A 13997-nucleotide genomic window follows, 5' to 3' on the forward strand; every position below is an offset into this window, starting at 1 on the left:
TTTACAGCTGTTTTAAGATGTAATTTATTGGGCTCGGGATATGGCTCAAGCGGTAGCGCGCTCGCCTGGCGTGCCTGCGGCCCGGGGTTGGATCCTCAGCACCACATACAAAGATGTTGTGTCCACCAATAACTAAAAAATAAATATTAAAATTCTCTCTCTCTCTCTCCCTCTCTCACTCTCTCTTTAAAAAAAAAAAAAAGATGTAATTTATATACTGTATACTTTAGCCATGTTGAACTTTACTTTTAATCCTGACATGGTTAACTCATGCTTTAGGTTGTTTTATTTTTTATTTTTTTTAATACCTATGGGTTGTCCCTGTCCTTTGTGTTCTCACAGGCAACAGATAAAAATTATATTCCAAATATCTTGTCAGGAAGAATCCGGCTCAATGAGGATTTTAAATGAAAAATGGATTCCTGACTTAAGAGAATATTTCACCTGCAATAAATATCCTCACTGTTCACAACAAGCTTAAGGGGCATTCCTACATAATCATTTTATGCCCTCCATAGGTGACATAAAGCATAAATTACAAGGAGTTTCATCCCTTATACCAATGCCTATTAGTTAGTAGTAGCTATCCAGAGCATTGTGTTAAGAAGGATTCTGAAGCAGAGTCCTGGTTTCATGAGAAATAGTGATATGGTTGATTTTCTATGTCTTCCATGATCTTCAGCAGGAAGAACAGCAGTTTTGGTGTTCTGGTTGCCATCCTGGCAGCCCTGAATCATCATAGTTATCCTGGGCAAAGAACACAGGAAAGGGAGACTCTGGGGGATGTTAGCCAGCTCAGCATTCTGTTTTCACTGAGAGGTTTGATTCTTATGATAGGGCTCTTTAAGAAATTAATAGAGAAAAATTGACCTTCCTAACCTGATCTTCAGCACTGGATTTTGAAGAATAGATTAATATAAAGTTAATAATCCTTTGAAAATAGATGGGCCAGGTGAGAAGGAGTAACCTTTGACTCTTCTAAATAGTTTAGAGGGAAAAAGAGGCAGATTCAGGAAGAGATCTCATGAATATCATATGAATGGTTGACTATGCTTAAAATGAAGCTGTAAGCCCTTGACCAAAGGCCAAGAAGAAATAGGCCACAAGAAGTGTCACTTAAGCCAGCAGTTACTGCAGATGCCAGTCCCTACCATTTGGCATAAAACCTCAACAATCTCTTCCAACCCCCAGGCTAAGTAGACCCTGTTTTTTCCTTCCATGATTTCCCTGGAGAATGATTTCCAAATCCCTAGTAATCCTAGCTACTACTTCAGTGGATACTTTGAAGTTTCTCATCCCTGATACTAGACATCCCTTTATGTGATCTGACCAGCACAGATTACTATAGGGCTGCCCGTACCCATAATATTGATATTATACTTCCATTATGGTCAGTTGAGATTTCATGCTAATGGCTGTACCTATTGTTATATTGAACTTAAAACATATTTTAAATAGGGTAGCTCTTTGCGTTAGCAGTGTAAAATCAAAGGTAAAAACCTGGAATCACATCTCAAGCTAGGCAGACTGGCAATACAGGTAATGGTCTACTGGGGTTAGTGAGATGGTGTTTTAATACTTACAACTCTTTTTTTTTTTTGGGGGGGGGTGCTGGGGATTGAACCCAGGGCCTTGTGCATGAAAGACAAGCACTCTACCAACTGAACTATATCCCCAGCCCCCTACTTACAACTCTTATTCTAAGAAAAATAGCGGAGATTAAAACAAAAAAAGCTACCTGAATTCAGCAAGGTAAAGTTTAAATAGAATCTAAATGAGTCTGTATGATTGAATAGCTGCCGAAGTCTGGCTGGGCACAAAATCACGAGCCACTCAAACAGGAACAAACTTTATTTTGAAACTCCCGCCAATGCCCTGTATGCTCTCGGGAAATATGCCGACCCACACATGCGCGTTCCCCCGGGCACACACTCCAACAGAAAATCCCTCCTCCGGAATTCCCTCCTACTGCACTTTCCCAACCAATGGGAACTCTCCAGGAGTCCCGTAGCAGGCTGAGGTGGACAGCAGGGGATCTAATATCCATTTGAATGCAGATCTTAACATAATCATATCATCTCAATGGCTTGCTGGCTCACCTTTCAACCAAAAATGCCATGCATCATTACTACTTAGCTATGGCTCTTAGCAAATAGCTAGTGTTTCAGTGGATGAAAGGCTTTATACAAGACCATTAGCTTGGTTTGAAGGTGCGTGCCTGTAATCCTAGCTACTCAGGATGCTGAGGATCACAAGTTCAATGCCAGTCTAGTCAACTTAGTGAGACCTTGTCTCAAAATAAAAAAATAAAAAGGGGGCTGAGGATGTGGCTTGGTGGTAGAGCACTTCCCTGGCATGTATGAGACCCTGGATTCAATCTCCTGTACTACAAAAATAAAACTTAAATTAAATTTTAAAAAATAAAGGTGTGAGGGATGCTGGTGATCTAGCTCAGTGGTAAAGCATCCCTGAGTCCAAACCCCAGTACCACAGGAGTGGAGGAGGGGGAAAGACTAACAGCCACCAGGGAAATTAATGTGCTGTTGGACTTCATTTTTAAAAGTATAGAGTTCAGGTCCTAAGAGGTGATGATTCTAGTCTTCTCTCTTCTTTACTGGTCAGCACTATCTGAAGCTCTGCATTCTCTGCTGATATCACTCAAGAGAGGGAGTGACTGAGTAATGAAAGGAGTCAAAACCACATCGTGTGAGAACAGTTGGAAGAACTGAGGCAATTCAGCCTGTGAATAAATAGTCTCAGAGGAAGCACTGTAAGATTTTCAAATGCCTAAAGAACTGGGCTTAGGAAAGAAAAAGAAATTAGACTTTGTGTTACCTATGGCTGCACAGGGAGGAACCAGGGCCATTGGGTGAAAAGTGTGAATGTTATCCTATCTGCCACCCCATTCCCTGGGGTAGCAATTCTTAAAATGCACCAGAGGACACCTGTAAAACACACTGCTCCTTGTAACATGCCATGCTCTTTCGAAAATAGGAGCAAAGAATAATATTTGAGCAGTAAACGAGGCTCTGTGTATGTGCAATATAACGATGTTTTTAAAAATCCACTGTAAGGGCTTGGGATATAGCTCAGTGGTAGAACACTTGCCTAGCATGCCTGAGGCCCTAGGTCCAATTACCAGCACACACAAGCACACACACACACACACACACACACACACACACACACTCCACTGTGGAACTAGCATGAGGAATGCTGTCCTAATTTCTGTAATACCAACTTTCTTATGTTCCAAGACCTATTACAAAAATACCATTTTTTTCATGCATCCTTCTCTTTCCTTCAATGAGATGCAAGTTCTCTATTTTACCTGTCCTATTGGTCCTACTGCATCATCTTTGTGTAAAGCGCAATGTTTTTAACCCTATCTTAAATTCCTTTATAAGGTAGATGAAAAGATGTTTCCAGAGCACGTGAACCACCTTGTGAACTAAATTAGGAAAATAATTTTTTCTCATGTTACAGATAAGCAAGGACAGCCCCAGAAAGATAAATAGTCTTGGCCATTACTCTGCTGAAGGTTGGCATTGTCTAGACTAGAACACAGGTACCCTGGCTCCCAGGCTCAGGATATTTTCTTCACAACCTGGGACTTACTTAAACTCTTATACATCAAGCTTAAACTTCACTGGTCTTTAAGCCATCTACACTAGGCTTTTGTCCTCACAGCTATTCATGAAATTACTTTCTTAAAGATCTGACCAAGCCCTTCACCTCTTCTCATCTATTGGTATCCTCAGACCTTCTCTCCTCTTAAGATTTCTCTCCCATCTCCTCTAACTATTCCACTCTCGGAGATTATTGTGAACCCTCCTTTTCCAGGAAGCTTATCCAACTATTCTTTTATGCTCTCAACCAATCCCAAAGCTTTTATAACCTCTGGTATATAACTTGATACATGATATTCTGATTTAGGGTGCCACTTTGATATGTTGTATTATGAGTCTTGTTCCCCAACTCCCATTTGATCTCATTGGCATATAGCTTCTATTCTCAGAACTTACAACTTAGCAAAGAAGAAACTTGCTCTGTTTCCTTTAAGGATGAGTAAGAGTGGAGAAGAGATTGCGTGGTAATTCTAAGGAGGGAACAGTAGAGACATGGAGAGAAATGAGTAGGTCAGAATTAGTGAGTAAAGTAGAAGTTACATGCTGGGAAACTGTGGGAGATTCAGAGGAATGTATGTTGGAGAATTCATTATTTATTCAAAAAACATCTTTTGAGCATCTGTTGCATGAAAGACACTGTACCAGACATAGGAAATAAAATAATGAAAAAAGTGAACATGTTCCCTGCTTTTATGACCCGGCAATCCAGTGGTACAGAAAAAACAAATAAGCACACAAATAAAATTACAAACTATGACAAGTGGTAGAAAAGACAAGAACAAGGTAGAATAAGAGAAAATAATTTTCCTCCTACAGTAGATTAGGGATGTCAGGTAAGGCTCCTATGAGAAAGTGATGTTTAAATTTAGACCACAGGATGAGAAGGACCTTGAATGCTCTGACAAGGAATAACTTACGGGCTGGGGATGTGGCTCAAAGTGGTAGTGCGCCCACCTGGCATGCACGAGGCACTGGGTTCAATCCTCAACACCACATAATAATAAAATAAAGATATTGTGTCCACCTAAAACTAAAAAAATAAATATTTTTTTTTAAAAAAAGGAATAACTTACTTCTTGCTCCCCAGTGGGTCAGGGGCTTCCAGCTGAGTTGTACAATTTGAGTTCCTTCTAAATTGGCCCTTCTCCATCCTCTCTTTGTAGCATTAGGTAAGTTTTTAGAAGTGAGGGACATAGGAGGATCAATGTAGCCCTTCTTTCATTGGTAGCAGAGCTTATAACTACTGCCAGCTTTGTCATAGGGCTAATAATAGATTTGTGATCTTTAATATTTAATGATCAAAAACAGCTCTGCTGATGAAGAGCTCCTACCTGAATCTTCCAACACTGTATGACTTGCACGCATCTTCCTAGAGGTGAAAAAGTATCTAGAGATCTTGGAGGAGGGCGGGAAGAATGCCAGCCTGGATGTCCTATTCTTAGTATGTCAGGCATGAGGCTCACATTCTGCTTACCACAAAAACCAAATGCTACAGGCCATTCTGTGTGAGAGCAGGCCTGCCCCTAAGGGGAAAACCACTAGCCACATTGGTGTACAGATTGCAGCATCTGATGAGAGGGGCCTTCACTGGGCTTCCTGTGAATCCTAAAGCTATTCCCTGAAGATTTTCCAGAAAGTCCTGTCTGCTCTCAGTTGACCTGATGCTTCCATCCCTGGCTTAAAGGAAAACATAGACTCAGAGAAAGGACAAGTGAGGATAATGACATGGGTAAGTAGTGGTGGCTAATGGCTTGGGGAAGAAGAGCGAGAACCTATAAAAGTCAGGGAGAAAGACCAAGTTGGAGGGTGGTATTTAAGGTAGAAAACATTGACACCAAAGAAAACTAGTCAGGAATCAATATTTGACTGACCAGCTTCCATGAGGAAGTTGGTAGGCTTCCTCATGGACCCTTTCATTTCACATCCTTCATTTGCCAGGATCTGAGATGCAATAGTAGGACAATCTCCCAGAAGCTTCCTCAAGAGAAATCAGTTTGAGTATCCTTTAGTGGATGGGAAGACCAGGATGAGTTAGTGAGGGACACAGGCCTCAAGGCAGGAGCTGAGCCCAGCAGTGGTGGGAAGTCAGCTGGGTTCACTCTAGCTACCAATTTGTTGACCTTTGGCTTGTCTCCTAACCTCTTTTGGGCTATTTGTAAAATAAATAAGATCATACATGTGAAAATGAACTGCAAATTACTCCATAATTTCTGGTCTAGGGTTGATGGTGATGAAAGGGTTGGTGATTTCCTTTTTCCATCAGTGGTTCCCAAGGGAACTTTTGTGGGAAAGGGTAAGGAGATGGTTTATTCTTTTCACCAAACAAGAAGAGTCCTCAGCTTCCTTTACAAGGCTGTGGTGAGATCAGGCTAGAGATGGAAGTGCTCTGTGTTCCCATCTATTCCCAGAGAGGATTTCACTGAGTAGATCTGGGCAGGGGAAGCTCTGGAGTACAGCTGAGGCCCTGCCCTTGCCCCTCCACGCCATGCCTGTGTCAGAGTGCTATTGGCACAGTGGGACCTTCCTGGAGAGCCCACTGTTGATGGTAGGTAAAAGTATCCTGCTTCTATTTTAGTTCCCAAAGTTCAGCTCTCAGAACTCAAGAAAGATTCAAAAAGGTCTGTATTGCTGTTCCTCCCCATTCCCAGTCCTGTCATCAATGGACTAAAGAAGGAGGCAGTTCCAGTCTGCTTATTTTCTTCCATTTTTTTAACATATTGTCATGGAAAATTTCAAACATACACAGAGCAGAAGAAAAAGGTAAAATGAACCTACTAGTATACATCACTCAACTTCAACAGTTATTGACACCAGACTAATCTTGCCTCCCCCATACCCTACCCACTGGATTATTCTGAACAATTATTCAACTATACGATCATGGTATGTTTCTCTAAAAAAGTTCATGTTTAACATAACCATAATACCATTATCACACCTAAAACCAGTAATTCCTTAACATAAAATTTTTAGTTGGTTTGTTTGAATCTGGCCTACATATTGCATTTGGTTGATGTCTCTTTAAAATTTTTTTTTTCTTTAGTACTAGGGACTAAGGGGTGATTTACCACTGAACAAAATCTTCAGTCCATTTTTTTTTTTTAATTTTGAGACAGGGTCTTGCCAAGTTGCACAGTCTCACTAAATTGCTGAGACTGACCTTGAACTTGCAATCTTCAAGTCACTGGTATTACAGGCATGTGCCATCACACCAAGCTTACATGTTTTTAATCTATAGTTCCTCCTACTTTTTCTTACAATTGATTTGTTTTAAAAAATCAGTCCTTTGCTCTGTAAAGTCTCCCACATTCTGGGTTTTGTTGATTGCATCCCTGTGGTGTTTCTTATCCTATTCTTCTGTCTCCTATATTTCTGCAAATTAGTTAGATGTCAAGGTTTGATCAGATTCAGATTTGACTTTTTGTGAAGAATGCTTGAGGTGCACCATTTACTTTCCAGCTTGCCTTCTGAGGTGTGATCTTCATTTCCATGAGGAGACACATGACATGTCCTATTTTTTGTGACTTCAAATTGATTAGTGGTGTAATTTGCCCGATTGCAAATCCATTACAGAATTCTCCCTTTAGCCTTTTACCTAGTGTTTTTAACAACCCTTGATTGTCATTACTGCAGCCCATTATTTCATTAGAGATTCCTTCACATTTGTACAACAAAGAACCCCTTTTAGTTTTCTGCCTTCATCCCCATCAGTATCAGTTGGTCTTTGGCCCTCTCTTCTTTAGGTCTACTTTTTTCCACCTCTGCCCTTATTCTGCACCATCATTTCCTTCTCTATCAACACAAGATGACACTAGGATATCTTTAGGTCTCATATACTTCCCTGCTTCACTGATAACCTGTATTTCCCTTAGGGGAGGGCGCTAACTTTTCTATTCTGACTGAGACAGCATTATCTCCCCTCAGGAAGTTCTAGGTCTGCTCTCTGTGAATCCTTCTGGGGATATGCTTGATCCCAGAAGTAGAAATAGCTCGTCTTCTCTCCTGTGGGAAAGAGTTTAGGAGGCTTGGGTTGCTTTTACCTTTCCAGGGATTTCTGAGTAGACGTCTGTGCTGAGGAGGGTCTTTCTCACTTGTTTCCTGAGCTTCCTGCCCAAGCCTGGGCATTGGCAGAGACCCAAGCCCGGTTTCCTGTTTAGCTGGGATGTAGGCTGATAGAAGTTGGGAGAAAGAATAGGTTGGGCAGCTCTAGCACTATTAGGTCCTTTTCTTTTTCCTGCCAAGTTAAAAAACCTTTGAGAGCCGGGCACAGTGTGCATGCCTATAATCCTAGCAGCTCAGGAAACTAAGGCAGGAGGATTGTGAGTTCAAAGCCAGCCCCAGAAATGGCAAGGCACTAAGCAACTCAGTGAGACCCTGTCTCTAAATAAAGTACAAAATAGGGCTGGAAATGTGGCTCGGTGGTTGAGTGCCCCTGAATTCAATCCCTGGTACCCGGTGCGGGGGGTGGGGGGGGGAGCTTTGAGAGCTGGAACACAATTATTACCTTCTGGTATTTTGGCATTCCTATGCTGCCCTCTCCACTACTAGTTCCTTCTCCTCACAAAGGTGACACTGTAGAGCCTATGTGCTGTGTGCACCCCTGACAAATATAGCACATTCATCCCTGTAAGCCCTGTAAGCCAGCTAACTGGGAAGCACTTGAAAGTTGGGAGCTGCTCCTTACAAACCTGTACCCATGCCCAGGCCGGCCCCTGTCCACAAAAGTTCTGTACCTCCATTACCTAGCCTAATACCTGTTAGTCCTTTGGTCACTATGTCCAATGCAATAGAGTCTCTATTGAATCAGGAAGTTGGAGAAGTGGAGGCTGGCTGGGGACTGCTATGCAGCAGCCAGAAAACATTAGGAACTCTGGAGTAACAATCACCAAGTATAGTCATCTTTAGTATCCATGGAGAATTGGTTCCAGGACTTCTGCCAATACCAAAATCCATGCATACTCAAGTTCCTTTATAAAATGGCTTAGTATTTGCATATAACACATGCACATCCTCCTATATATTTTAAATCATCTCTAGATTATTTATAATCCCTAACACAATATAAATGGCCATGTAAAAAGTAGTTGTTATATTATTAGGGAGTAAGTACAAGGAAAAAAAATGTTTGTACATGTTCAGTGTAGACTCAACTTTTTTTTCCTGAATATTCTCAATCTTAAATTAATTGACTTCACTCATGTGGAACCCACAGATTTGGAGGCCCAACTACATAGGATTTCTAATGAGAGCCTCACAGTCTTAGATACCCCACCCACATTCCTCATGTCTAGCTCTTCTTTGGGCAGCAAGAATCCAGAGTGCCACATTCTGTTTCTAGAAGGACCTGTTCCATATTACTTTGCTTTCCTCTTCTGGACAGTCACCGCAGAAATTATCTGAAGCCCAATTCCTTTCATACAATGAGAAGAGATACCAGAGGAAAATGTTGCCAGTAGCAGGGATGCTCAGTGTAGCCCCTCACATTTCAACAACTTCCACTCATATTCTTCAGATGACTTACAAGGTATTTTTTTTTAAAAAATGTTTTTAGTTGTAGATGAACACAATATCTTTATTTTATTTTTTATGGACATTCACTATATACCTGTTGAGTGAATGTATGACTTGAATGAATTCAGTCTTATTTCCTTTACTTGGTAATCCTATATCATTCTGACTGTCATATTCAACCAAGCTTCCTCCAGGGGTGTGTCCTGCTGTTTGTGAGCACTTACTGCTACAGACACACAACATTTTTATTTAATCCTTGCAACTCTGTAAAGGAGCTATCCCTTAATCTATAGAGAGGAAAAGAGAGATCCAGGGACACACAGTTAAGTGGCAAAGCCATTTCAAGCCCAGTTATGTGACATCAAAGCCCAGCTTTTAACCGTGACACTACACTGCCCTCTTTTGGCATCTCAGAGAGTTGTCACTGGGCCTTGGTTAATTTCAACTGTAAATCAGTACTGTTGGTAAAGCCCCAAGAAACCATGCTCTAGATTCTGCTTTTGTTAGGCTGTAGGAGGACATAGGGAGTGGGTTGTAATATAGTGTCATGTTTTACTGAAAAAAGGGCCAACTATTAAAATGGCCTAATCACAGTGTCCTGGGGAGTAGGTATGCCCTGATTAAGATCCTACTAAAGTTAATTTGGAGGAAGATAGGAGTGTTTGTCTCTTTGTGATTTAGTCATGAAAGATAGAGCTGTGGAAATTGGCTTCAAGGCTTTCCTGGGAGGCTCAGACTAAAGCTCAGTAAGAAAGTAATACTCTTGTTGATTAGCAAAGTTCAAGTTAGTCAGAATTCCAAGATATTCTTTTGTGTGTGTGTGTGTGTGTGTGTGTGTGTGTGAGAAAAGGAAATTGGGGTTGATGAATACTTTAGATGGTAACGATATTATAAATAAGGAGAGAGCAACATACAAAGAAACACCATAAATGCTATAAAGCATATCACATATATTATTCCATGTCATTCTAAAACTAGCTTTGCAAAGTAAGCAATATTACACCCATGAAAGGAAAGGAGTGTTAACAAAGGAAACTTTCAAGCTTCCCTTGAAACTAATTCAGGTCTTTTTGACTTTAAAAATGAGTACCCAGCCAGGCATGGTGGAGTATGCCTGTAATTCCAGTGGCTCAGGAGGCTGAGGCAGAAGGATCACAAATTTAAAGCCAGCCTCAGCAAAAGTGGGGCACAAGCAACTCAGTGAGACCCTGTCTCTAAATAAAATACAAAATAGGGCTGGGAATGTGACTCAGTGGTTGAGGGCCCCTGAGTCCAGTCCCTGGTACCCTACCCCCAAATAAAACCCAACTACCCCCACACATATGGAGTTGGTAAGAGTATAGATTATCACAGTCTCTCTGGAAGACAACACAATGCCTGCATGTCCATTGATTTCCTTGGCAATTCCACTTCTAGGAATTTGTTAGTCTAAAAAATAGATAAATGTCTGGATGTGATGGCACACACCTATAATCCCAGCAACTCAGAGACTGAAGTAGGAGGATCACAAGTTCAAGGCAAGCCTCAGCAACTTAGACCCTCAGCAACTTAGCAAGACCCTGTCTCAAAATAAAAGTACTGGGGATGTAACTCAGAGTTAAAGCTCCCCTGTGTCTGATCCCCAGTTCAAAAAGGAAAAGAAAAATCTAAAAATCTTGTCCATGCTAGGCATCCCCAGCTTGGACTTGACACACCTAACTCATATCTTCTCACTTAAGTTCTGCAGAGCCCTGTGGCTTTCAAGAGCAAGGCATTTTTTGGGGAATAGAAAGCCATTAACCTTAAACAGTTATAGTCCTGAATCTTACTACCTGTTGAAAGATTTCCTGAAGTTTTATCTTTGCCATAGAAGAGAAGCAAAGGAACAAATTTATTCTCACATTCCCCAAGGTAAAGCCATGACTGCTTATATTTGAATATTCTGGGTGGTTCTCTTTGGCTTCTGGCCTCCCTCCCATTAGTGTTGCTGCTTGTTGTGTTGTGGTTTTCCATATGGTCTTTTTATGTGGTAAAGTAGAAAAGGGGCCAGAAAACTTGGAACCTTATCCCAGCTAGGAGATTCCAGGGGAGCTGCTCAGCTTGAAAGGATTTCAGATTTTTTTATTTGCAAAATTGGGATTAAATAATAGATGCTATTTCTCTCTCTTACGATTGTCAGAGATGAGAGATTATAATAAAGAAAAAGCTTTGAAACTATAAGTTGTAATACAAACATAAAGATCTACATTTTTCTAAATTTAACCTTTTCAGATTTGTATTATGAACTCATGTAAACAAGCATACCTCTAAATCTGTTTATTATGACATAGCAGTTTAGTAGGATGATAGGAGAATACTGAAAAATCTTGAAAGGCCATTGATTTATAATAAAGAGACATGTGTGTGTGTGTGTGTGTGTGTGTGTGTGTGTGTGTGTGTGTGTTTTGCTGGAGATCAAACCCATGGTCTTGTGTATGCTAGGCAAGTGTTTTCTCACACCCAACTACACACCCAGCCCAAAAGGCCACTCATTCTTAAATCCAACCTGAGGAAGGGGGAGGGCAGAGGAGAATCAGACTCATTTTCTACTTCATCTGCTTCTGTATTGTTTTGTTTTCTTCATTGAACATGCATTACTTTTGTAAGTTAAGGAAACCAATAAAAATATTTTTAATGGCTTAAAATGATATAGTCAGACTAGATGTAGACATTGGAAGTCATTGTAGAGGGCTGACATGGGGCAAAGAGAACAAAGAATTTAGAAAGATGAGCAGTTGGGGGAAGTAGCCTGATTGGCAAGTTGGAGCCATCTTTTTAAAAATATTGAATGCCAGGTCAATGAGTTTTTAAGTAGTGGGAGCCATTGGTGGGGGGTCTCAAGCAAAGGAGTACTATAATCAGAGAAGTGTTTAATTCTCAGAAGAGTATTCTTAGAGTAATTTACAAGATGAGTTGGAGGAAAAGGAGACAGGGTAGTAAGATGGGGATAAGTTGTCAAAGACCTGAAGCAGAGTGTTGGCTGAGGAAATGTTAAAATATACAAACATGGATATGATGGTGTACACTTATAGTCCCAGCAGTGGGGAGGGTGAGGTGGAAGGATCACTTAACTCCAGAAGTTCAACACTAGCCCATGCAACATATCATAAACCAGTGTCAAAGTAAAAAAAAAAAAAAAATCCTAGGTGCAACGGTGCATGCCTGTAATCCCAACAATTGGAGAGGCTGAGTTAAAAGGACCACAAGTTCAAAACCAGTCTTGGCAACTTAATGAAATGAGACCCTATTTCAAAATAAAGAAAATTAAAAGGGCTGGAGAGGTACCACAATGGTCAAGTATCCCTTTAGTACTGGTTCAATCCCCAGTACCAAAACAAACATTAGATATTTTGAAGAAAGTGCTGCCATGTTTACAATTATTTTTTCAGAGTTATACAGAAGAAGGAGGTGGATCAAAATGACCTCAGTGACCTCATAGGCAGGTCAAAAGGAAACAGGAGCAAACCTGAAAGAGCTCCCAGTGGTCAAAGCTGTAACAATCTGAGCAAAAAAAATAAATATTGATAGTATTGGATTAGAACTCCCCAAATAAAATAAATATATACCAATCCATACTGATATAAATAAATGAGTGAATAAATAAATGGAAAAGGGGCAGATATTCTTTTCAGAGGAATTCTAGTTTACACACACACATATCTTTTTTTTTTTTTTTTTTGGTGGTACTGAGTCCTCAAACATGCTAAGCATGCACTGTACCTACCACTGAGCTACACCCCCAGCCCTTTTATATTTTTTATTTTGTTGAAATTTTACATTATTTATAGAAATAATGAGGCAAATAAAAATTACATTAGAATATCATAGTAATAATGGCTGCTATCAAGACACATTGATTATTAAAATTAGTAGGTGAGGGGCTGGGGATGTGGCTCAAGCGGTAGCGCGCTCGCCTGGCATGTATGCGGCCCGGGTTCGATCCTCGGCACCACATACAAACAAAGATGTTGTGTCTGCCGAAAACTAAATAAATAAATATTTTAAAAAAAAGATAAAGGATCTCATTTTTAAAAAAAAGAAAAAAAATAGTAGGTGAAACTTTAAGGAGAAACGATATTTGCATAGCCTATAAGAATCTGTTTTAAAATATACTAATTACTCTGATAGTTTAAACATAGTTCCACAAATTTTGATACTCTTCCCTCAAGGAGATAGAACTTAATTTCCCTCCCCTTGAGTATGGGCTGGACTTAGTGACTTCTTTCTGATAAATAGAATATGGTAAGAGAAAAATAGTAACTTTATAATAAAGAGACCTGGCAAACATTACCCTAAGTAATTAAGGTTAATAACACAGGTAATAAGGCAAATATCTCCTAATATGCAGTGATGAGGAGGACGCATTGCGTCCATGGTATTCTTTTCCAAAATCATGATCTCTGTCCAAACATGAGAAAACACCAAGCAAATCCAAATTGAACAGACACTAGAAGACACCTGACCTATACTCTTCAAAAGTCAAGATCATGTAAGTAAAGAAACGACTGAGAAACTAAGGAGACATGTCTATTACATGTAATATGGACCTGGACAGAAAAGGGATATTAGTAGAAAAACTGGAAAAATGTGCATAAACTCCTTAGTTTAGTTAATAATATTGTAGATTTAGTTAATTATATTTAGATTGGATAAACATACTATGGTTATGTAAGATGCTACTATTAGGGGAAGTGGGTGAAGGGTATGCAAGGACTCCCTAGACTGTCTCTACAAGTAAATAAAATTATTTCAAAATAAAAAGTTTTTTTTAAACATTCTAACAATTTTTAATTTCTCCAAGTTTAAAAATGTCTTAGGGGACTGGGGATGTGGCTCAGT

At 40.0% G+C, this 13997-nt stretch overlaps 1 protein-coding gene across 8 annotated transcripts in view; it reads left to right on the forward strand.

Moving 5' to 3' along the window:
* Positions 1 to 13997, forward strand: part of FAM219A (family with sequence similarity 219 member A) — a 56987-nt gene that overhangs the window by 9085 nt on the left and 33905 nt on the right. For 2 of the 8 annotated variants that reach the window (XM_081272487.1, XM_081272490.1), the window contains exon 1: positions 5335 to 5358. The exons of the other annotated variants lie outside the window; for them this stretch is intronic. In XM_081272487.1, coding sequence (XP_081128613.1) covers positions 5350 to 5358 — 9 coding nt within the window. In that variant the 5' untranslated portion in view covers positions 5335 to 5349. Of the gene's footprint in view, positions 1 to 5334; positions 5359 to 13997 lie in introns of those variants that run through there. 8 annotated transcript variants of the gene reach the window in all.

Source organism: Spermophilus citellus (genome assembly GCF_964194105.1).
Source record: "Spermophilus citellus genome assembly, chromosome: 2".
Lineage (NCBI taxonomy): Eukaryota > Metazoa > Chordata > Mammalia > Rodentia > Sciuridae > Spermophilus > Spermophilus citellus.